General features: G+C 54.3%; 1 protein-coding gene across 4 annotated transcripts in view; it reads right to left on the bottom strand.

The window, feature by feature from the left end:
* Positions 1-8: 8 nt before the first annotated feature.
* FBXL2 (F-box and leucine rich repeat protein 2) overlaps positions 9-25,427 on the bottom strand; it is an 86,407-nt gene continuing 60,988 nt past the window's right edge. For 2 of the 4 annotated variants that reach the window (XM_029049455.1, XM_029049456.1), the window contains 6 exons: positions 23,178-23,308; positions 17,429-17,489; positions 15,965-16,009; positions 14,608-14,664; positions 3,974-4,186; positions 999-2,591 (listed from right to left, as the gene is read on the bottom strand). In XM_029049455.1, coding sequence (XP_028905288.1) covers positions 2,484-2,591; positions 3,974-4,186; positions 14,608-14,664; positions 15,965-16,009; positions 17,429-17,489; positions 23,178-23,308 — 615 coding nt within the window. In that variant the 3' untranslated portion in view covers positions 999-2,483. Of the gene's footprint in view, positions 2,592-3,973; positions 4,187-14,607; positions 14,665-15,964; positions 16,010-17,428; positions 17,490-23,177; positions 23,309-25,427 lie in introns of all 4 variants that reach the window. The other 2 variants (XR_003754234.1, XR_005661249.1) reach the window with 2 other exon arrangements.

Raw genomic sequence — 25,427 nt, 5'->3', positions numbered from 1 at the left:
GGGGCGGGATCGGGGGGGGGGAGGGCGACAGGACTAAAACAGTCTGTGGGCAAGTACTCTTCCGGGGTCTTGGATCCTTTCATCCACAAACGGTAAGCTTAAAGCAATGCACGTCTAAAAACAGGGTCCAGGGAGTCGTCGGTGAATAAGATAAGCCCCTTTTTTGGATTGCTAGGTCTCCTTCGTCCCCCTGTTCTCGTCCCCTGATACTTGTTGCCACCAGTGCTCACTCAACCGATTGATTCTCAGGCGTAGAAAAGTAGAGGAGTCGTCGAATGCCTCCAGCAGTTGAGGAGAAACACCCAGTACCTTAGGAGAAATGCCTTTGCCTGTCGCGGTCAGAATTGGATTAAGAGTTTAGCACGCACCAGAAACCATTGCCTATCCGACATCTCTATTGCCTTTTAAACCCCGGAAGCTTGTTCTCTGTTTTGCGCACTGAAAAAGGAAAACGCTTTTCATCGAAGCCAAGCGGAAGCCCGTGACTCCTGTTAAGTATTTGTTTCTGCTTTATCTGATGCTCCTCCCTTTGGGTACCGGCAGGGACCTGGGCCATTTCGGCTGGCGGAAAGGGAGCGGGGAGAAGAGAATCTCTGGAGGGAAGGTTCAGATTGCGCCGAAAAACCGTACAGTCTTAACCCTCCCCGTCACTGGAGATCAGCAAGCGACGGCACCGGCCGCGGGCCGTTTGGTTTTTAAATAGTCGGGTGTACACATTTCCGTATAATAAATGTTTTCCAATCACTCCGTCCCCGTGCCGCTGGTTTGTAATTCCTGCCCCTGGGCAGCGTCTCCCAAGGACGCCGGGTGGGTTTTTCGGCCTCCCTCGGGCAGACGGGAGTTGGGGTTTTAAATTCCCTTTCCCTCCTCCGGCAGAAACTCATCTAAGGGAATACTGACCCCCGACTCCAGCGCCGGCGTCCTCACGCGCTCTCCCCGGCAGCAGCTCCGTTTCGGCGGCGGGGCCCGGCTCTCCATTGAAATCACTGAAGCGCAAGTCTGTGGATGAGCTGATTGTTTATTTAAATGACTTTCCTACATCAGTCAGAAACTGGTTTCACACAGCGGGTGTGGACGTTCAACTCTCCTTAACAGTTACCGCCAAATCGTGCGCGCGCGCACACGAGATTATGAGTCCCCAATTACTGGAGTTTTACCGGTCGACCCAAACCGTTCAGAGTCGAGGGTCGTGGCCCTCCAGCTCTGGCTCTTTTGGGTTGTGCCAGGTGGGGAAAGCAAACAGGCCAACGGCGTGAAGTCCTCCACACTTGACGCTCATTAAAGGACACATTTCATCTCTGGGAGTAAAACGGCCCGACACGTACCGACGTACGGCAAATCAGACGAGGACTCCCCCCACCAAGGCTTTCCGGGGGGGGGGGGGGGCGGGAGGGTGAAGGAGGATGAGGCGATCCACTATCGAAATACGAATTCAGAACGGAGTCGGTGATTTGGCCCTAAAGGTCACACTTACGGACGGAGGAAGAAGAAGCCATGAGAGAAAACGCTGCCTCGTCACCATGTCCACATTTTGATCGGATGGAAGGAAGGCCTATACATTTTTCGGAATAAGGTGAGTGTCCCGCAAACTGAGCCGACGAGCACGCCTCCCCCGCCGCCACACGCACCCCCGGCTGCGCGTCCAGGGCAACGCCGCTCCGCGCCCGGGACGATCGGTCCCGGCAACCACGAGGCCGAGGTTCGGGCGTCCCGCTTCTTTCCACCTTGGGCTGGGAGCGGACCCCGTTACTCGACGGCTCACATCTAGCCGGGAGCCCTTCACCCCGACTCGAAACGGAGCGTCCGGGGTCTCTCCTCGGAGGCGGCGGGCGTAGAAAACCGGCCCTCTGGTTCCCGGAATCCAGAGGGGTGGTTTTCGCCAGCCCGAAACGTTCCCGGCCGGAAACGGGACGCTTTTCGGCCAGCGGGGTCGTGAGTTTTATCGAGCGGCGAGGGCCTCGTCCCCCTGGTCTCCGCTAAGCCCTCCCCGGGGTCTCTCCGGGTTTTGAGACGGCTGCTTGGGGACCTCCGCTCGACGAGGAGGATTTCCAAGCCTGGGGGACCTGCGGGGAGAGGGGGGCGTGGGAGCCGTGACCCTGGCTCAAGCGGTCTCCCCCGACCTGCTCACCTCGTGCTCGCGTCCGTCGGTCGGTCCTTAGGGCGAGAGATGTTTAGCGACGCCGAGGATGTACGAGGTGTGACCTTAGAGAAGGAGGCGGTTCGGCAGCTTTCCGAGGCCTCTCCCCCGCGGCCCTCCCGGCCCGTCGGGGGAGGCGGCGAGAAGCCGGCGGCGGCCGAGGGATGGGTCTCTTTTACCTCGACGCCGCCTCGGTGGACGGGGGCTCCGTCCCGAGGGGAACGGCCGACCGGAGCGGGCGTGAGGTCGAAGCGCTCTCCCGTCGGCTCTCCGGGGTCGGGGGGTGGGGAGGGGGCGACGTCCGGCGGCCCAACGTCTGTGGGAGGGAGCGCTCCCGCCTCTCCCGTCAAAGGATGACGCAGCATCTGCAGAGCCGCTGCCCGCTCCCCCCGACCGAGGGAGGCGGCGTGACCGGGGCGAAGTAAGCGTGGACTTTGACGTCTGGGAGGTGGGCCTGCGGACGAGACGCAAGACGCCCGTCGCCCGGCTCCGCCCGCCGAGGGGGACTCGGGGCAGACCGACCGGACGGCGCCGGGGGGAGGGCTGCGCCTCGCCGGAGCCTGGGAGCCCCTGGACCCCGGTCCCCGCTGGCAGGTGACCCTTTGCGACCTGGGGACGGAGGGGGGGCAGAGCCTGCCTGGGACCCACCCGCTCTCTGGGCATAATCCAGATCCCAAAAAAAGAAGACCGGGTACACAGCCAGCGCAGGTGGACCTCGTCTAACCGGAGAGAGGCCCCGCTTTCCAATTTTGAAGGAATGACGCTGGCTGTTGGGGGAATCGGTTTCCATCTTACAAAAATAAAATCGGGTGCCCCTAAACTTGGTTCGTGATCTGTAGAGGTTCACGAGCTGGTTTTTTTTTTTTCCATTTTTAGTGGTATTGTTAAGCGCTCACTAGGTGCCGTGCACTGTACTAAGCAGCGGCTCCGCCACGTGCCTGCTTGGACCAGTCACTTAGGGTGACTCGGTTCCTTTCACCTGTTAAATGGGATCAGATTATCCCTCCTGCTTAGACTGCGAGCCCCACGTCGGGGCAAGGACTGGGTCCAACCTGGTTAGCTTGTACCTACCCGACGCTTAGTACGGTGTTCGACATACAGTCAGCGCTTAACACATGCCGTAATTATCATCGCCGGGAAAGTCCTCCCGGCATGATTGGGAAACGTCCCCGGTCGGGGAGAGGAGCAGAGCTCCACGCTGTTTCCCGACACAGTTGCTTTCAGAGCCCCGGAACCGAGGCATCGCTGTGGGGCTGATTCCATCCAGGGACACGTTCCCGGGTCGACCGGGGTGCGGAATCGCACTCCCGGGCCATCACGACCGGGCCGAGAAAAGGGAGGAGAGAGAAAACGAACCAGATGTGGAAAAGGAGGATTTCAGAGAGCCGGGCCTACTCTCAAAACCACTCGCGCGGCGTCGAGCCTCATGATCTTGTATCTGCCCCGGCGCTCAGTACGGCGCTCGGCACGGAATGGGCCCTGAAAAAGGACCGCCATTAAATCGAGGCACCAGACCCTTCCACGGGCACTTCAGTTCGGGGAGACGGAAACCGGCTCCGTCGGCAGGGATGGGGAGAAGAAAAATCACCCCGGGTCGGAGACCCCTACCCGGGCAGCGGTGGGTGGGCTCCAGCAGGGCAAATGGGGCAGTTGGGCTATTGTTCACGGCCAAGGAGGGCAGAGGGCACCGGCCCCGGGGGACGCGGGGAAGCGCGGCCTCCCCGCCGTCCCTCGCCCCCCAAGCCGACCGGCTTCCGGTTGGGACCCGAGACCTCGGGAAGGGAATCGTCTCCCCCGCTCCCCCACGTCCCACCCCGCCGGGGGCCCGGCCCTTACCCGGATCCTCTTGATGCCGGCCCGCGTGACCTGCTGGCAGTCGTAGAGCTCGATCCTCTCCAGGCTGCGGCAGCTCTCCAGGTGCTCCAGGGTCACGTCCGTGATGAGCAGGCAGTTGTCCAGCTCCAGCACCTGCAGCCTCTCCTGCCCACAGGGGCTGCTGCTCAAGTGCAGGATGCCGTCGTCCGTGATCAGCTCGCAGTGGGACAGGCTCTGAAACGGACGGACCCGCGGGGAGCGCCCGTCTAGGGCTCCGCTGAGGACGCCCGGGCCGGAGCAGGGGGGCTCGAACCCAACTCCCGAATTAGCTCTCCACCTCGGGGCCATCCTCAACTCTTGCTGTCTTTCGAACCCCCTCCCTCCAGTCCACTGCCCGGCTTCGCGCCCCGTCGCCCCCACCTCCCCCCGTCCTCTCCGTCCAGGTTCCCGGCGGCCTCCTCCCCGGTCTCCCCGCCTCCAGCCTCTCCCCGCTCCGAACCGTAGAACCCACTGCTGTCCGGGACGTCTTCCCGGAGCGTAGCTCGGCCGCAGCTCTCCTCTAAACCCTTCACTGGCTCCCCGCGTCTCCTGGCCTAGCGGATAGAGAACGGGCCTGGGAGCCAGGAGGACCAGGATTCTAATTCCACCACCTGTCTGCTGGGTGACCCTGGGCAAATCATTCCACTTCTCTGGGCCTCAGTTCTTTCATCCGTAAAATGAGGCTTAATAATAATAATAATAATAATAATGTTGGTATCTGTTAAGCGCTATGTGCAGAGCACTGTTCTAAGCGCTGGGGTAGATACTGGGTAATCAGGTTACCCCACGTGAAGCTCACAGTCTTAATCCCCATTTTCCAGATGAGGTACCTGAGGCACAGAGAAGTGAAGGGACTTGCCCACCGTCACACAGCTGACAAGCGGCGGAGCTGGGATTCGAACCCACGTCCTCTGACTCCCAAGCCCAGGCACCTTCCACTGAGCCGCGCTGCAGACTGGGAGCCCGTGGTCGGGGGAGGCGACAGGGGCTGTGTCCACCTCGATTGGCTTGCAATAATAATGATTGTGGCATTTGTCAAATACTCTGTGCCAAGCACTGTACCGAGCACTAGGGTAGATACAAGTAAATCAAGCTGGACAGTGGGGCCCCCAGGCTTAAACCCCACCCCACCGCTCAGAACAATCGTCCATTCCAAGCGCTCAGTCCAGTGCTCTGCACAAGGTAAGCGCTCAATGAATACTATTGAATGGATGAACAATGCCTAGAACACAGTAAGCACTTAAACACCACAACGATCATCATCTATCAGAACGCGGCCCCGCCTTCCATACCTGCTCTTTAACCTCTAGACCCCAACCCACCGTCTCCGCCCCTCCCAGGCCAAACTCCTACCAGGACCTCGAGAAAAGCGACGCAAGGTAAAACGAACCCGATTTGGAAAGGAGGCTTTCAGAGAGCCGGGGCTACTCTCCAAGCGCTCTCCCGTCACCGGGCCTGATGATCTTCCATCTACCCCAGCGCTTGGTACAGTGCTCGGCACAGAGTCGGCGCTGAAAAAGGACAACGATTAAGGCAACCAGATCCTTCCGGGGGAATTCTACCTGGGGAGGCGCGAGACAGAAGCTGGCCAACCTCCTACCGCTCTTGACTGCCCCTCCCCTGTCCCCTTGGCTCAGGGCTCCCTCCTTCCACACATCCGCCACCCCGCGGGTCTCCCCGGATTCAATTCCCTCCTAAAATCCCACCTCCTCCTCCTCCATCTCTCTGATTAAACTTCCCAGCCCCCCCGAGCCACACCATCCTTTCAGCCAACTCGACGCTTGAAAATTTTTTTTAAAAAAAAAAACCTCCCTGGCACTCGTGTATTCATCTCTGCTCAAGTGATTTATTTTGACAGTGTGGTAAACGGTTTAAATTTGTCTCCCGCGGGAGTTATAGTATAAGCTCCTTACGGGGAGGGGGTCGTTTAACAAATGGCGATTCTGTACTTAACAGTAATGGATCGATGGTATTTATTGAGCGCTTCCTATGTGCAGAGCACTGTACTTAGCCCTTGGGAGAATATAATACAACAGAGTTAGAATAAGTGTGGTATTAAGTGCTTACTACGTAGCGAGCATTCTACTAAGGCTATACTAATCTGTTGCCGGACCGTACTTTCCCAGCGCTTAGTAGAGTGCTCTGCACACAGTAAGCGCTCAATAAATACGACTGAATGAAGGTCCCACTTGGAGTTTGCAGCCCGAGTTGGAGGGAGCACAGATACTAAATCTCCATTTTGCAGATGAGAGAGCCAAGGCACAGAGACGTGAAGTGACCCGCCCCCCAAAAAATCACATAGCAGGCAAGTGGCGGAGCTGGGATTAATAATAATAATAATAATAATGTTGGTATTTGTTAAGCGCTTACTATGTGCAGAGCACTGTTCTAAGCGCCGGGGTCGACCCAGGGGCATCAGGTTGTCCCACGTGGGGCTCACAGTTTTAATCCCCATTTTACAGATGAGGGAACTGAGGCCGTGAAGTGACTTGGCCACGGTCACACAGGGGACAAGTGGCAGAGCCGGGATTCGAACCCATGACCTATGACTCCAAAGCCCGGGCTCTTTCCACTGAGCCACGCTGCTTCTCATTAGAACCCAGGTCCTCTGACTTCCAGCCCCGTGCTCTATCCACTCGGTCCCGCTGCCTCGCAAGTGTCCCACATCACGTGTGCGCTCAATAAACGCTACTTCGTTGAGTTCACCGAAGCAAGAGCCCTATATTCCCATCCAGCCTAGTATCGCCACCCAGGATTGCCTTGATGATAATTATTGTGGTATTTGCTAAGCGCTTACTATGTGCCAGGCACTCTGCTAAGCGCCGGGGTACATACAAGCTAATTGGGTCAGACACAGTCCCTGTCCCACATGGGGCATCTCAATCCCCATTTTACAAACGAGTTAACTGAGGCACCGAGAAGTGACTTGCCCAAGGACGCAGCGGACGGGTGACGGAGATTAGCGCCCAGGTCCCCCGACTCCCAGGCCTGGGCTCTAGCCATTGGGCCACATTGCCTTACCAGCTGGCTGTGGATCTGGGTAAAGGAAGAACCCACTGTACTGTCCCAAGTGCTTAGTACAGTGCTCGGCACACAGGAAGTGCTCAATAAATACCTTAGAATGAATGAACCAACCGTTAGGATGGCGCAGGCTGTCAGCTTGTTGTGGGCAGGGAACCCGTCTGTCAACTTGTACCGTCCTCTCCCAGGTGCTTAGGTCGGTGCTCTGCACACTGTAAGCCCTCAAAAAATACCATGGAGGAGGAGGAGGAGGAGGAGGAGGAGGAAAGGGGTGACTGAGTATCTGACCTGCCCCAGGGGCAGAGGTGAATACGAAGCAGGTAAGCTTTCCTCCCCGTTCTCCGGAAGTCAGAGAGCAGGCAGGGGAGATTATGGCCCCGAGGGTCCAGCAACGCAAGAGTCAGAGCAATCAATTCATCGATGGTATCTGCTGAGCACTTGCTGCGTGCAGAGCACTGTACTAAGCGCTTGGATGGGCACAAAACGACCGAGTTGGTAGACGCATTCCCTTGCCCTGCAGACGCTCTGGGCAATGGTTAAAAAGGGTGACATCTGGCTCCTGCCTCAGGCTGGGGAGAGGGGCAGGCCAGAAGGATTCAAAAGGGGGGAATTTTAGAAACGGTTTCGAGGCTGGAGGGGTGAGGGAGCTTCCGCTCCTCTGACGTGGGGCAAACCCCTCCGCCTTCGCCCCCCCAGTTGGCTTCCTCCGCTCTTGGGCACCAGCTACTAAGCGCTGCCGGTGGAGACCCAGGCCCCGGCCAACCCCCTCCGTCATCGCCTGCTTTCATTTTGCCCTGCCTCCTTCCCAGAAACCATACTTCTCTATCCTTAGTAACTCCTGTGCCCACCGACCCTGCCACCTGTTTCAGTCTCCTAACTCCTTCCTCCAACCCCCCGCCCCGTTTCCCCATCTCTCGCCCCTGACGACCTGGCCATATCCTTCGCCGGTAAAACGGAAAACATCAGACGCGCTCTCCCTGGTCCCTCTCTCCTCCGGCCCCCTCTTCGACTCTCCCATCTTTCCCAGCAGTATCTCAAGAGAAGATCTCCCGCCTCCTCTCAAAACTCTACCCCCTCCACCGTCACTTCCACGCCCCATCCCTCGGCATCTTTCAAAACAATTGCTGCCTCCCTTCTTTCTTCTACGGTGTTGATTAAGGCCTTATTTTGTGGCAGGCACCGTTCTAGGCGCTGGTGTAGATAGAGGATAATCAGGTTGGGCACAGTCCAGGTCTCACATGGGGCTCCCGGTCTTCTTCCCTCCGTGACTACCATCAATAGCTCATTTTCTCATGGTTCCTTCCCCAGTGCTTTCAAACACATCCACGGAGCCCCTCCTGTGACCCCACTGCCCTCTCCAGTTATCGCCCTGGCATGATCCTCAACCTCTAATTCAATCCGCACCTTCAATCTGTCCCGAAATCCCGTCCGTTCCAATCGCACAACATCTCTAGAATCTGCCCGTCCCTCTCCGTCCGAACGACGTTCCGCACCGATCCAAGCACTCACTTCCCTCCTTGACTTCCCTCCTGCCTCGCCCCCTTCCCATCCCTACTTCACTCTGCTGCCCGGATCACTTTTCTGACAAAACGGTTCAGGCCACGCTTCCCCAGTCCTCAAGAACTTCCGGTGGTTGCCCATCCACCTCTGCGTCCATCAGAGATTCCTTACCGGTCTTTAAGGCATTCGATCAGCTCACCCCCTCCTACCTCACCTCGCCGCTCTCCGACTACAGCCCGATCTGCACATTCCGCTCTTCCAGACGCCAACCTACTCTCTATCTCAATTTCACCCATCTCGCCGCCATCCCCTTGCCCGCATCCTCCCTCGGGCCCAGAACTCCCTCTTCGGATCCGACAATCCACCGCTCTCCCCCACTTAAAACCCTCCCGAAAAATCACACCTCCTCCAAAAAGGCCTTTCCTGATTAAACCCGCATGTCATAGTTATCATTTATCGTGTGCACAGTACCGTAAAGCGCTTGGGAGAGTACGACATACCAGACTCGGACATGTTACCCACCCAAAAAGAGCTTCAGTCGACTCTTGGCTGTATACTCCTTAAGCACTTTGTTAATAATAATAATGTTGGTATTTGTTAAGCGCTTACTATGTGCAGAGCACCGTTCTAAGCGCTGGGGTAGATACAGGGGAATCACAGTTATTCCCCATTTCCTAGATGAGGTAACTGAGGCCCAGAGAAGTGAAGTGACTTGCCCACAGTCACACAGCTGACAAGTGGCAGAGCCGGGATTCCAACCCATGACCTCCGACTCCCAAGCCCGGCCTCTTTCCGCCGAGCCACGCTGCTTCTCTATCGATGGATCCAGCTCCACGGCACTTACGTATATGTCCTCGCAGCCCGGAAGCTCTCTGGGAGCGGGGATGACGTCGACCAACTCTATCTTACACCGCTTTCCCAAGTGCTTAGTACAGTACAAAAGTACAGTGCAGTAGGTGCGATGAGTACAATAAAGCGTCGGCAGATGACACACTCACCGATTTCCTCATCTGCTTCCCCTGCTAAACCATCTGCCGACACAACTAGCTTTCTCGCGGGACTTATGATTAAGGGGGCCTGTTGGCCGGTGGCCAACTCTTTTAAGGAGGGCGATTTTCCAGCCCAAAAGTCGGAAGTCCGGCCCCACCCACGGCTGTTCCCTGGGTCACTCAACCCTTCCTTCGCCAACATTTTCCGACGCCTTCCTGTCCCAGGGCCGCTAGGACGGCAGAGCCCTGTACTGGGCCCTTGGGAGGTGGGGGATTCGACTCAAGTGGAAGACACGGTCCTGCCCTCAAGGAGCTCGATGGTCTCGAGCCCAACCTCTAACGGGGATCCTGGGCCTCGCTCTGCGTAGAAAAGTCAGTCGCCTAACTAGGAGTACCTTAAAATCAACGTATTGGGAAAAACGAGTTGGAAAGATCCACTAGATCCTGAACTTTCACCAAACCCAACGGGTTCCCTCCATCCAAACCTGAGCCGCCCGTCCACCGCCTGAGGCGCAGAGAAGTGACTCGCCCAAGGTCACCCGGCAGATGGGTGGTGGAGCTGGGATTGGAACCCAAGTCCTCTGACTCCCGGGCCCGGGTTCGAGCCACTACACCAAGCTGCCCTACCAGACGGCTGCCGACTTGGGATTTACTCCTGGGGCCTCGAGCGACGACTACGTTTGGTTAGTTGCGATTCCTCTCTCCTGCCTACAGCTTCCCTCCGCCCCCACCTCCCCCCCGTCCTCACCTGGAGCGCCTATGGACCAGCGACCGACTGATCCCCTTTAATTTCCACCCCGCAGTAGCCGAATTGGGAGCGGCTAATGAGCTCGGCATTAAGGGTCGGGACTGGCTGTCGCCCAGGCCCCTGATCTTCCCGAGGGGGCTTTAGCTGGCCCTTAACCCTCGCCGTGGCCACCGACGGAAAGCGCGCACCCAGCAGGCTGAGCCCAACCGCTCGGCTCCTTCGCCGTCTGTCGAACCCTAGTCGTGGAGGGGTTAAGCCTCCTGGGATTTCTGTAATCTCTTTATAACAGGCGTCCCGGAACGGAGGGGGGGGGGGGGCGGGAGGAAGGAAGGGAGGTCTCGGGGGAAGACAAACACCATTCGGCCATTATGACAATCCTTGAGCTTATTAAGAGTCTCCTAGCCCAGGAAGCTCCTAATAGCCCCGGGGCAGAGAGGTCCAGAATCCTCCGGGGGTGGGCGCGGGGAGCACGCCGGACTTGGGTGCTTTTCGGAATAAGGCAGAAGAGCATCTGAATAAAGGACTCGAAAGGGAACCCTCCTTACCGTCGGCTTCAAGGCCCTCAATCAGTCCTCCCCCCTCCCACCTCATCTCGCTGATCCCCTACTACAACCCGGCCTGCGTACTTTGCTCCCCTGATCCCGTCCTACCCTCTTGATCTCTTCTATTTCGCCACTGACCCCTTTCCCACGCCCTCCCCCTGGACCGGAACCCAATTCCCCTTCATAGCCGACAATCCTTCAAAACCCTCCTAAAAATGACATCTCCTCCAAGAGGCCTTCCCTGACTAAGCCCTCATTTCCCCTAACCACCCTCCCTTCTCCGTCTCTTAGGATTTTGGATCCGTTCCCAGCTCCGCCACTCGTCGGCTGGGTGACCGTGGGCAATTCCCCTGTGTCTACCCCAGCGCTCAGAACAGTGCTTTGCACATAGTAAGCGCTTAACAAATACCGACATTATTATCTCCTCTGTAAAATGAGGGTTAAGATTGCGAGTCCCGAGTGGGATACGGACCGTGCCCAACCCGATCGGCTCCTATCTTCCCCCAGCGCTTAGGACAGTGCCTGGTACCTAGTAAGCACTTGACAAATACCATTAAAAGCACACTAAAAATCACAGTGGCATTTCTTCAGCGCTTACTACGGGCCAAGCGCCGTTCTAAGCACTGAGGTAGATAAACGATAATCTACTCCAACAGAGTCCCGCTCCCTCTACCCGTAATTTATCTTAGTGTCCCTCTCCCCTGCTAGACTGTAAATTCCTTGAGGGCAGGATTCCACTGTCCTCCCCCAATGCTTAGCACAATGCTCTGTTCACAGCGGGGGTTCACTGAGTAGCATTCATCGATTAGAGAAGCAGCGTGGCTCGGTGGAAAGAGCCCGGGCTTTGGAGTCAGAGGTCGTGAGCTCGACTCCCGGCTCTGCCGCCTGTCAGCTGGGTGACTGTGGGCGAGTCGCTTCACTTCTCTGGGCCTCAGTGACCTCATCTGTAAAACGGGGATTAACTGTGAGCCTCACGTGGGACAACCTGATTCCCCTGTGTCTACCCCAGCGCTCAGAACAGTGCTTTGCACATAGTAAGCGCTTAACAAATACCAACATTATTATTAACTGAAAAGAGACCAGTAGGGATCGTGGGGCTTCCCTGCCTCCCTCAAGAATATTTTGGCATCCTACCCCCTCCCACCCAACCCCCACAAGCTGGTTGAGGTCTGTGGCCAATCGAAACCCGACAACAACGCTGAACAATTAAAGAACGGCACCGAATGTCCCCCCCGATCCGTGCTAATCCCCAATTAGAAGCGCATCCACCTGGATTAGACAGAATTTGTTGGGACAACCATGCTGCATCTCCAATACACTTGCCAGGAAGAGGCCTTTCCTGACTAAGCCCTCATTTCCTCTTCTCCCACTCCCTTCTGCGTTGCCCTTACAACTTGGATTTTCTCCCTTTATTCACCCCTCTCTCAGCTCCACAGCACTTACGTACACACCTGTAATTTATTTATATTAATGGCCGTCTCCCCCTCTAGACTGTAAATTTACGGTGGGTACGGGATATATCTACCGACGCTGTCGTATCGTACTCTCCCAAGCAATTGGTACAGTACTGTGAACACGTAAGCGCTCAGTAAATGCAATGACTGACTGATAGAGGAGCAGCGTGGCTTAATCGATAGAGCACGGGCCTGGGAGTCAGATGGTCCTGGGTTCTAATCCCAGCTCCACCACGTGTCTGCCGTGTGACCTTGGGAACGTCACTGAGCTTCTCTGGGCCTCACTTACCTCATCTGTAAAATGGGGAGACGGGGACCGTGTCCGACCTGATTACCTTGTATCACCCCAGCGCTTAGAACAGCGCTTGGCGCCTAGTATGCACTTAAAAGGACCATTATTATTATTACTGATTTAAGAAACAACCCCTGCCTACCAGACACTAGCCCCACAGCAGTCATTGCAGCGTGGCTCAGTGGAAAGAGCACGGGCTTGGGAGTCAGAGGTCATGGGTTCGAATCCCGGCTCTGCCACTTGTCAGCTGTGTGACTGTGGGTGAGTCGCTTCACTTCTCTGGGCCTCAGCTACCTCATCTGTAAAATGGGGATTAAGACTGTGAGCCCCACGTGGGACAACCTGATTCCCCTGTGTCTACCCCAGGGCTTAGAACAGTGCTCTGCACATAGTAAGCGCTTAACAAATACCAACATCATTATTATCATTTGTTAGCAGTGTTGTTCGACCACATTCTCCAGCCTGGGGTCCTTGGGGAATTTCCCACACCAACCGGGGATCCACAGTCCCCCACCCCAAATCTCCAAGTAGCCACTTGGCCGGCCGGGCCGGGCTCCTGCTCTGCCGTCCCTGGAGCCGGGATCAGTGGTCCTCTGGACTGAAAGCTCCTTGCGGAGAGGGATCGTTTACACCTACTCTCTTATATTGTCCTTTCCCAAGCGTTAAATACAGTGTTCTCCCCACACTAGCGTTCCTCTAGGGACGGTCTATACCTACCTACTCCGCTGTACTGTCCTCTCCCAACCGGTAAGTACAGTGTTCTGCCCACGGTAAGCATTCAATAAATACCACTGGCTGATTGATCGCTGGGACGGTTGCCGATGGGTCACTTTCGGGCACCCCTCAAGCAGCGCCTGGGGTGCCCTGGTCCCAGGCATCAGGGAACTGCCACGTGCAAGTTATTAATAATACCACTAATAATGGTATTTGTTAAGCGCTTACTGCGTACCGGGCACTGTACTAAGCGCTGGAGTGGATACAAGCAAACTGGGTTGGACATAGTCCCTGCCCACATGGGGATCACAGTCCCAATCTTCGTTTTACAGATCAGATGTGAGGCACAGAGAAGTTAAGTGACTTGCCCAAGGTCACACAGCAGACGAGTGGCAGAGCCGGGATTAGCACCTATGACCTCCTGAGTCCCAGGCCTTTGCTCTATCCACAGTGTCCCGCTGCTTCTCCGACCCGGAGGACAGAAGGTGCCAGGCCAAAGCTGGACCGGCCACCTGGCCCCCCGAGACGGTTTTGGGCCTCTGGGGGGCTGCTTTCGTGGAGTCCCGCGCGACCTACAAGTCCACCGCACCCAAGCACTCACCCACCGGGACAGCGGTGCCTCTTGGAGGCCTGGACCCACCCAGCGTGGGCTGAGACACATCTTAGCCACGCCGGGTTCGGACCGAGGAGGCGGGTGAGCCCCCGGCAAATTAACATATATCTAGACGCAAGGCTTTGAGCTGAGGGCCAAACGTATCCAATACACTGCCTATTCTGGTTGGACTTTCAAGCACTTGCAAGCTGTATTTATTCCCGACCTTTCCAATGAATGACTTTTCCAACTTCCTTTTATCCCTGAGAGGGGAGGGGTGATAATAATAATCATAGTATTTGTTAAGCGCTTACTATATTCCAGGCACCGTTCTAAGCGCTGGGATATATACGACATAATTGGGTTGGACAGTCTCGGACATAGGGCTCGCAGTCTTCATCTCCATTTTACACACGAAGGAACTGAGGCGCAGAGAAGTGAACCGACTTGCCCAAGGCCACGCAGCAGACAAGCGGCGGAGCCGGGATTAAAACCCCCGACCTTCTGACTCCCAGGTGCGTGCTCTACCCGCTAGGCCGTGCCGTTTCTGGGGGAAAATCCAACTGTCATCTCAATTTCTAAAATACGAATCCCAGACCTGAACCAATTCAATTGGAACTAACCTTTCGAAAAGAGGCAGGAATCGAGATTAGATTGCAGCAAAGTGAAGGAATACCCGTAGAGCTCCCGAAAGAAATATCTCAGCAGGCTGTGGGTTGGAGGGGAGGAGGAAGGGTAAAACACCTCAGCTGAGGCCTACTTACCAGTGCCTGCAGCCTAGGACAGTGAACCGAGAGTTGGATCAACGTGCTGTCGGTTATCTGGGGAGAGAGACTAAATTAGCGCGACTGAAGACAGCGTACAAACGGGCTTCGTAAAGCAGGAAGAAGATGCCCGTCGGGGAACCAGCCCACAAGCTGCTTGGCTTGGAATTCAGGCTCCCCATTACCTCCCCGCATCTCTGCCCGAGAAACAGTGAGAACCGAGGAAAAAGGAGTCAGAAACAAAGCAGAGCGTATCTGTGATTCCCTGAGAACATCTGAAGGAGTGAAAGCCCTGAAGCCTCAGGCATCACTCGGCAAGTCAGCTCCACGTCAGCGTTCCCTTAGGTCCAGAGGCCCACTTCTCCCTCGGTTCCAGAGGAGATGGCTCGACAAAGACTGTATTTGTCAAATAGGCAAAATTTTTCGCCCATTAAGAGGGAATGGGGCTATTACGGGGGTCATCTGCGAATTAAGTCCAGCGATAACGGGAGGAGGAGAAAAAAGAGACTAAGGAAAACAGGAGTAATGGAGGGAAGAGGAAGGGAAGAGGGCACTGCAGAGTGCATCTCTTCTATTGCATTCTCCCGCGCGTCGCGTACATTAGGCACTCGATTAACAAAGTCCATCCTCCTCCTCTTGCTGTGTTCTGAGACTCCTTTTTTCCCCCCTCGCTCTCACTGCTGAAAATTAAGTGGCATTAAAAGAATCTTTTATTTCCTCCTCCAAAATGGGAGTGGGGCCGTTACGCGGTGGAAGCAATTACGCAAGTAAACAGGGTAACACAGCGGAATCGATCTTTTTTTCCCTGTTGTCAAGGAGTCTTCTGCCGCTTTTCCCCACGAGGGGGGAAAAGCCACATTTCCCAGCATTTTCCTCTGAGGTGGAGGTGCGTGGAGGAAGGGACTTAGCAGTAGCAGCTGCGTGAAAGGAATCCCCGGAAAAGGCGCGGCATCTATCGGCCTGCCCGTCCTGGGGTGACCCGGCGTGCTGAGGGGCGGGGGGAATTTCCCCCCGAAAGGTACTCGGGGATCTGTCTGCTGTGCTGGGGGGAAGTTAGGTGGGTTGCACTTTCCCAGAGATGGGAGGCTGGGAAACAGCAGCCTGCCCCCTTCCAGGGGCCTCAACCCTGGAAGACTCTTTAGCTCGTTGTGGGCAGAGAACGCGTCTACCAACTCTGTTAAAGTGTACTCTCCCAAGCGCTTAGCACAGTGCTCTGCACTCAGTAAGTGCTCGATAAATACGACGGAATGATTGGTAAGCCCCAGAAATCTGGGATCCTCCATACTTAGGGGAAATTCCCCATTCTGCATCTCCGCTGCCCAGTCACCCAACATTTCTTCCAGAAAAAAACACTCACCAGAATGCATTCTTCCAAGTCCATCTTTTCAAGTTCATGGCAATTCTAAGAGTCAGGAAAAAAAAAAACCGTGTATCAAACACCTCCCGCCAGACCCGAGTAAGAGCAAATATGGTTATTCTTCTGGAATTCTAAGCACCGGCCTTTCCATATGGTTATTTGGTTTTCCAGGTTTCTGGAGGAAGAAGCTGAACTGGACTTCAGAATCAAAGAGCTTCTTCCCTCCAGAGACGGACTCTGCTCTGGTCAGATGTCTTTATCAGTGTGGATCCTGGGGTTGGAAGAAGGGAGGCCTACGAGATGCTCGGGGGTTTTCAGCCAGGTCCTCCCGGCAAAGCCACTCCAGAAATCTAATTAATTCTCTTTCACAACCACCTCCGGAAAGGCTGCCTTCACAGGCCCTTTCAGTAACCAGGCCCTGATTTCCACGGTCCTCCCGGCCAGCAAGTGACCTCCTGACTAACCTAAAATCCACCGGCCGCCCCGTGGGATCCCATTCTCCTCACATCGCTAGGGAGAGAGCAACAGTTGGCAGTCACCGCAGTTGGAGAACGGCCCTCATTCCTCCCTTGGCTTCTTCTCTGGGTCCTTACCCCTTCCCTCCTCTTTTCCAAACCACTTATCGCCTCTGTGTCCTTTCCCTTCAAGGCCTCCACATCCCCCTTAGCCTGTGGAGTTTAGAAGGGAACACGGGACGGCCCGCCGAAGGCAGAACCGGCCGGTTTCTATCCGTGCGTCCTGTTTCCATAGCACGGCACACTCTCTGAAACTGTGCTCGTACCCACGCCTTAGCCTGTAGTTTGCTTTCACTCCTTCAGATGTTCTCAGTGAATCACAGATACGCTCCGCTTTGTTTGTGACTCTTTTATCCCAGAGCACACACCAAGGTATGCTTAGATTCCTCGCCATAACCCTCTGGGTTATTGTTTATGCTTCTCTTGGGCTCTAATCTCTCACCCCGTAACACCCGCTCAGTGAAGCAGGAGGCCAGACGCAAAGGTTGGAAAGAGACAGAGACTCTAAGGAGACCAGGAAGTGGTGTGGAATAAGAAGTGGGTAGCAGTCAAACGCTACGGACCCTTGTCGTCAGCTGATCTCTTTCCCTGCACCTCCCCTCCCCGACTCCTCCGGGCTCTCTTTAGGGCAGGAACAACCCCCTCAGATGCCCAGCTGGGCTTCCCCCGAAGTAGGTCAATGTCTACCAGAGGCTGCCCCAATTCCTTCACACCATCTGTCCCCCACGGCTCACACTCACGAGGCAAGCCACAACACGCGCACACAAAGCCCTGCCATCGTGTGTCCCGGCTGAGAAGTCCGCCGTCTCGGCACCGGCGCCTTCACTACGAATTCACGCACGAGGGCGGGCTGAGCCGCTCCTTTTCTCGGTCAGAATTGCCGCCTCCAATATCTCCGCAGAGGGTCAGCACCCTGGGCCCGTCAGAGGCCGGAGGCGGCTCCGCTTACCCGAGCTAAGAGCGTAAAGCCTGCGTCGGTCAAATGGGAGCAGCGGGCGGCCTCCAAAATCCTGAGGGGGAAAAGAACAGACGAAACACGTTAATGCGGGGTGGGGAAATAGGTTCTGTGCCTTTCGGGAGACCTTGGGCAGGTCACTTCGCTGGGCCTCAGTTACCTCAACTATAAAATGAGGACGAAATGCCCATTCTGTGGGATGGGGACTGCGCCTGATCTAACTGCACCGTATCCCCCGACAGCGATTAGTCCAAAAGAAACCTTTAACAAATTCCACAATTATTATTTTGAAGTAATGGGAGTTTTTTTTTCAGATTACTCCAGTCCATGTCTCCCCTCTCCTCAAGAACCTCCGGTGCTTGCCCATCCACCCCTGCATCAAACAGGAACTCCTTACTGTCAGCTTTAAAGCCCTCAAATCGGCTGGCTCCCTCTTACCTCATCTCGCTGATGTCCTCCTCCAATTCAGCCTGCACACTTTGTTCCTTCACGGCCAACTTACTCACTGTACCTCAATCTCATCTATGACACCGCTGACCCCTTGCCCATGTCCTCTCTCTGGCCAGGAACTCCCTGCCCCTTCCTACATGACACACCATTACTCTCCCCACCTTCAGAGACTTATTCAAATCGAATCGCAGCTCATTCGAGAGGCCTACCCTGATTTAGCCCACATCTTCCTTACTACATCTCCCCTTAGATTGCCTATGCACTTTCAACTTAACTTTCCCATCACAGTTGACAGCACCATCATCATCCCCCATTTCTCGATCCCACAATCTTGGCGCTATCCTACACTCCTTCTCGTTCAATCCCCATGTTCAGTCTGTCACCAGAATTGGCTGGTTTTTCCTCCACATCTCCGGAATCTGCCCCTTCCTACCCACCCAAAATGCCATCATGCTGGTCCAGGCATTGTGACCTATGACATCAGTCCCCTCATTAACCTCCCTGCCTCCAATCCATCCCCTCTCCGGTTCATACTTCACTCTGCTGCCCGGATCACTTTTCTAAATCATCATTCTGTGCCCGTCTCCCCTCGACTCAAAAATCTCTAATGGTTACCCATTCTTTTCCATAGCCAACAGAAACTCCTGACCACCGCCTTTATGGAAGTCCATCAGCTCCCTCCCTCCTACTTAATAATAATAATTGTGGCATTTGTTAAGCACTTAGTATATGCGAGGCACCGTACTAAAAGCACTGGGGGAGATTCAAGGTAATCAGGTCGGACACAGTCCCCGTCCCATATAGGGCTCACAGGCCTTATTTTACATATGCGCTAACTGAGGCACAGAGAAGTGAAGTGACTCGCTCAAGGTCATATGGCAGAGAAGTGGCAGAGCTGGGATTAGAACCCACGACCTTCTGGCTCCCAGGCCTGTGCTCCATCTCCTTGCTTGTCTCCCTATACCCTAGGTCACAAGCTTAATTCCTCTCAGACCAACCTACTCACTCTGCCACATTCTCATCTCTCCTGACCTCTTGTTCACAACCCCCCTTTTGCCTGGCACTCCCTCCCCCTTCACAATCAGTAGACCTCTGCACCTTCGTGCTATTCTGAAACCACGTCTCCTCCAGAGGACCGAAACACTTGGATCTGTATCCTTAAAGCACTTGACAGTCACCCCACCCTCAGCCCCACAGCACTTGGGCACAGAGCCATAATTTATTTTTACGTCTGTCTTTCCCTCTAGACTGTAAGCAAGCTTCTGGAGGGCAGGAAGATCTCTACTGTACTCTCCCGAGCACAGTGCTCTGCCCAGAGTAAGCGCTTAATAAATCTCGCAGATTAACCAATCGATTATTCGGGCAATAAAGGAAACAACAGTTACATTTCGGTAGTCAAGGGGGCCTTTGTCTTTTTGCCGTCCGCCCCAGTGTCAACTTCCTCATGCTCCCAAGGACGAGGGGGGCTTAGGGCCCGGGACTTTTGTGGCTTCGGGGAGGCGTTCATTTTTAGAGGTGGGTTCTGATAGCTCTAAAGCGGCACCATTAAGCCATGAACGAGGCTGCTCTGCCACGAAGGTGAAGATTCTTCCAGCGTTCCGACCCCGGGGGTATCAAACAGACCTGCGGGACAGGTCGGGGGCTGCTCGCCAAAAGGGCTTTTGTGGGAGCGGGGCCACTTTCTGGGTTACAAAGATTTCCGGGGATCAGAGAGTGTGGCCCACTGAAGAACCAGGCCATTTAGAGAAAAGGCACCTCTCCTCTGGATTTGCAGAAAGGGAATTCCTTCTTTGGTCCGGGAAGCTCAGAAAACACATCGAATTACTTGGAAATCCCTCAAGGATGCCCCTTGACTGGGTCTGGGAAATTTTCCGCAGGGGTGGAAGGGCACACTTGTGAACAGTGGGTCAGCTCCAACGGCGGAAGTCAGTTGGAAAGTTCATTCATCTTCGGGAAAGGAGAAAATGGTCCAAACCCGGCCCCTAGTGGCTCTGAGAGAACGTAAACGTGGATCTGGTGAATTACTTCATTTTAGACGGACTGCACTGAAGTTGATCAATCACTGATATTTACTGAGTGCTTACTGTCCACAAAGCACTGTACTAAGCACTCGGGAGAGTAAAAGGAGAGCATAGCCCCGATAGGATTTTAGCAAGACCGGTCTGAACCCTGCCCTCGACGGCCCCGAGTCTGTGCTCTCCTTACTACAGAGCAGAAGACATGTTTCCTGCTCACAGTAAATGTACAGTCTGGAGACAGATGTTAATATGAATAAATTATAGATATGCATACAAGTGCTGTGAGACCGAGGGAGGGGGTGAATAAAAGGGAACAATCCAAGTGCCGGGGCAACTCAGAAGGGAGTGGGGAAAGAGGAAACGAGGGCTTAGTCAGGGAAGGTGTCTTGGAAACGTGCTTTTAATACGCTTCGGAATGTGGGGAAGAGGGATCGTTTGTCGGTTCCGAGGAGAGAGGGTGCTCCAGGCCAGAGGCGGGATGTGGGCGAGAGGTCCGTGGCCAGGTAGATGAGATCAGGTACAGTGAGTAGGTTGGCATTAGAGGAGCAAAGCGTGTGGGCTGGGTTATAGTAGGAGAGCGGTGAGGTGAGATAGTGGGGGATAAGGTGATTGAGTGCTTTAAAGCCGATGATGGTAAGGAGTTTCTGTTTGATGCAGCGGTGGGGATCAGGAAGGAGAAGGGATGTAATCACATTCACGAGTAAGAATTCTTTCCTCTGTTGGTATCTCTGGGAACTCTAAAAGTCTTGAATTGAGGTCTGATACTTGATTTAAAGTCATTCTGCAGAGGTTTTCAGTTTCTAAGGGAAACGGCTCAAAGGAGAGTGGCCGCTCTCCGCCCGACAGGCCCTGCCTTTCTGGAAGGTTTCATCTGGAGGGTCCCGGCCCCGGCACCTGATCTCGAGCTCTCCCCGAGAAAGGAGAAGGACCGGCGGTCTCCGCCGGGACTCACGGTCTCTTAACTAGATGAGGGCGCAGGCCCGCCGGACTTGCTGCAACTTTCCTGGCCCACCAGCGAGATAACCGGGCTCTGGGCCACACAGCTGGCTCCGTGCCCGTTCAAACGCCCCGTCTCCTCTCCCAGACGGTATCACGCAAGGACTCCGGCAGGAGTGCTAGGGGTCAGGATTGGACCATCGCTTCTCAGCAGCTGGGGCAAATTCAAGGGCAAAGTAAAAGAAAAATGGATCCTGCCCTTGAAGAGGCTTCAGTGTCATGGGGTTTTCTTTTTTAGGGGAGGTGGAGGTTTCCAACAGCTCAAATTCCACCTCTAATAGATCAGAGAGCCATCGGTCCCTGAAACCCAGCCTCCCCGCAGCGAACAGAACCAGAACACCTTTCACTGACTCCATCTGCCTTCCCCCAGAGATGACTAGGCCCCTCCAGCTCACTCTGCCCCCTCGCCCCCACCTACGGCCCCAATCCCCGGAGGGAAAAACGGCTGACAAGGAAGCAGGGATTTAGGGAGAACAGCCCTGACAGGATTTCAGCAAGACCGGTCTCAACCCTGCCCTCTACGGCCCCGAGGGACAGTCGGCGCCCTTGCACGTACAAGGTCTCAAGACTTTTTGCCACAGTGCTTACGCGATGCCATCTGGGAGAGGAGATGTGGCGTTCGGGTGGGCACAGAACCAGCTGGGTGACCCAGGGCCCAGTTTATTTGCTGCCGGGCCAGGAAAGTTGCAACAAGTCAAGGGTTACCTAGCAAGGAAGTCCATTCCCACTGGGACTGGGCTCAGTGGCCGCTCTGCAAGGGAGGCCTCTTCCTGGATGATAGGACCCCATTGGGACCCTCCAGAGACCTAGGGGTGGTTTAGAGAGGATGAGCTGGAGAGACGCCGGGTCGGTCAACCAGAAGTGTAAGAAAAGCCATGGGAGATCTTCCTCTGGGTCACTTCCCCGAATCTGAAATATTCACGTTACTCAGATCCGGCCACGTCTCCAGATTACATTTAGCACCTCAAACTTGGAGTGAGCTTTTGTTTTTCCGAAGCATTTCAACATTGCTTATCTCATTTTGCCCCATAACGCCTCTGTGAGGTAGGACGTAGCAGATATTACTTATGCGGAAACTAAGGCCCAGAAAGTCCAAGTCTCAGACCAGGGCAGTGGCCAGAGCTGGGAAACCAGTCTCCTGATTCTCGGGCCCTTATTCTTTCCATCAGGCCAGGCTGTTTTTCAGAATATTACTATTTAAAAGGCAGTTCTTTCTAGAGCCAGGGAGAAAGTGATACAGAGGAAAATGCTGGTTTGTTATTTTTTTTTAAAGCCCCAAAAGGAACATCTTCTAGAGGTGGGAAGCCCCGTCTCCCTCCACTTTTCCCTCTGTCTCTCTCTTCGGGCCTCTCACCAGACCACCCCTGCCGCACCCCTTTTCCTGCCACATCAGTTCTAGCTGACAGATCTGCACCAGAACAGTTCAAATACCCTTCTGGAATATTCCCTCCGATTAATTTTTTTAATGGTATTTCTTAAGCGCTTACTGTGTGCCAGGCACCGTACTAAGCGCCGGGGTAGACGCAAGCATAATTCCCCCAGTGCCCCTATGAGGAAATGGAGAGTATGCGAATGCAAGAATGTGTCTGTTGCCCGGCTAGTTTCAATCCTGCTTCTGCCCTGTGGGCGGGCTTTGGGGGCCCCGGTTAATTTGATAAATGCGAAAATAATAATAATAATAATAACTGTGGTATTTCTTAAGCGCTTACTATGTGCCAAGCACTGTTCTAAGCCCTGGGTTAATCAGGTTGTCCCATATGGGGCTCACAGTCTTAATCCCAATTTTACAGATGAGGTAACTGAGGCACAGAGAATGATAATGTTGGTATTTGTTGAGTGCTTACTACGTGCAGAGCACTGTTCTAAGCGCTGGGGTGATAATAATAATAATAAATGTTGGTATTTGTTAAGCGCTTACTATGTGCCGAGCACTGTTCTAAGCGCTGGGGTAGACACAGGGCATTCAGGTTGTCCCCCGTGGGGCTCACAGTCTTAATCCCCATTTTACAGATGAGGTAACTGAGGCACCGAGAAGTCAAGTGACCTGCCCAAAGTCACACAGCTGACAAGTGGCCGAGCCGGGATTCGAACCCATGACCTCTGACTCCAAAGCCCGTGCTCTTTCCACTGAGCCCCGCTGCTTCTCTAAGGTGAAGTAGCTCGCCCCAGGTGACACGGCAGACGAGGGGCGAAGCCGGGATTCGAACCCACGCCCTCTGACTCCCAAGCCCGTGCTCTTGCCACTAAGCCACGCTGCTTCTCTCAAGGGCCATACTCACTTCAAACTGGGGCAGTTCAGACCAAGGGCTGTGAGGGAGGCGTCTGTCAGATTGCTGCAGCCGGAAACGCAAAGGGCCTGAAGTCTGTGGCAGCCTCGGCAGATTTTCACAATGCCTTCGTCTGAAATTTGCTGGGGAAAGAGGTAAATTGGGGAAAATCAGTTTCACCTGAACCGCGGCTGTCAACGGTCTCAGAGACGCGACAGGCCGCCCGGCGGAGCAGTTGTCAAAGCAGTCCTCCCGGCCATTCGTTCAATCGATGGTATTTACTGAGCGCTTACTGTGCGCAGGGCTTTGCGCTAAGCGCTCGGGAGAGTACAACTTAATAAACAGACGCGTTCGCCGCCCACCCGTCCCGGAGTTGGAAATACACAGCGTCACGGGGGAGACGGACCGAAACGACTCCCCGATTGAGGGAAGGTGGGAAAGTACAAGGAGGAAACTGGTAAGAGCAGAGGTGTCAGATTGAAATAGTTCGAGAAATCACCTTGAATGATCTATTAAACATGCATAAGTGCTTAATCATAATAATGATGATGATAATAATCGCGGTATTGGTTAAGTGATTACTATGTTCCAGGCACTGCTCTAAGCACTGGGGTAGGTACGAGGTAGGTAGAGAAGCAACGTGGTTCCAAGCGCTTAGTACAGTGCTCTGCACATAGTAAGCGCTCAATAAATTAGATTAGACGGTAAGCTCGTCAAAGGGGAGGGACCGTCTCTATCTGTTACCGATTTGTACACGCCAAGCGCTTAGTACAGTGCTCTGCACATAGTAAGCGCTCGATAAATACGATTGAATGAATAAATACCACTGAATGAATGAAAGAGCCCGGGCTTCGGAGTCCGAGGTCATGGGTTCGAATCCCGGCTCTGCCACTTGTCAGCTGCGTGACTGTGGGCAAGTCGCTTCACTTCTCCGGGCCTCAGTTCCCTCATCTGTCAATTGGGGATGAAGACTGGGACCCCTCGCGTGGGACAAGCTGATGGCCCTGTATCTCCCCCGGTGCTTAGAACAGTGCTCTGCACAGAGTAAGCGCTTAACAAATACCAACGTTATTACAAGGTAAGCCGGTTGGACACAGTCCTTGTCCCCCCAGAGGGGTCACGGGCGGTAGACGTGATCCCTGCCCACATACAGCTTACACTCTAAAGGGAGCTTACCGCCATTCTCCCATTAAGACGAGAAAGTGCTCCCAATCCCTGAGCCAGAGCTCTGCACTGCAGAAGGCACAAATAAAAAGCACTGAATTCTGAACTGAGAGCCTATTCAAGGGTATTTCCCCAGGTGATCCTTGACGAAGCTTTTTTAAAAATCTCTTTTTACGTTATTTGTTAAGCGCTTACTATGTGCCAGGCACAGTACTAAGCGCTGGGGTAGGGACAAGATAATCAGATCGATTAGACCGTAAGGCCGTCAAAGGGCAGGGACCGTCTCTATCTGTTACCGATTTGTCCATTCCAAGCGCTTAGTACAGCGCTCTGCACATAGTAAGCGCTCAATAAATACTACTGAATGAATGATCAGATTGGATGCAGTCCATGTTCCACTTGGGGCTCACAACCATATTCCTCATTTTTTAATGAGAAGCAGCGGGGCTCAGTGGAAAGAGCCCGGGCTTGGGAGTCAGAGGTCATGGGTTCGAATCCCGGCCCTGCCACTTGGCAGCTGGGTGACTCTGGGCAAGTCACTTAGCTTCTCTGGGCCTCAGTTACCTCATCTGTAAAACGGGGATTAACTGGGAGCCCCACGGGGGTCAACCTGATTACCCTGTATCTACCCCCAGCACTTAAAACAGTGCTCTGCACATAGTAAGCGCTTAACAAATATCAACATTATTATAACATATGTATCACTGAGCTTTGAAATTCACTAATAATCTCAAAAGCAACACAATCGGGAAACAATAATCCTATGATCTCTTGTAGCAGTTTTTACTTATCTCACCAGAGGGAGTTAAGACATCAGCTCACAACCAAATACATGGCCACAAAGACCCACTCTTTTCTGGACTCTTCCTTCACTGCGATGAAGAAATAAAAAGTCTGACGTCACTTAGCCTTATCCCGTGGTATCACATTCTATAACCTACAGTTTACTGCCCGAGAAATTTCCACCTCTAAAAAAATGAGGTCAGGCCTCTTCACACGTCAATAAGTCATTCGATAAAAGTCTGAGCTGACGTTTAACACGCCGGCTAACCATCAGTAGATTATTGCTATTGCATCTTCCAACCTCACGAGGTCTGA

This window comes from Ornithorhynchus anatinus, chromosome 21 (genome assembly GCF_004115215.2).
Source record: "Ornithorhynchus anatinus isolate Pmale09 chromosome 21, mOrnAna1.pri.v4, whole genome shotgun sequence".
Classification (NCBI taxonomy): domain Eukaryota; kingdom Metazoa; phylum Chordata; class Mammalia; order Monotremata; family Ornithorhynchidae; genus Ornithorhynchus; species Ornithorhynchus anatinus.
Note: the sequence above shows the minus strand (reverse complement) of the source record. Positions and strands in the feature narration are given on the sequence as shown.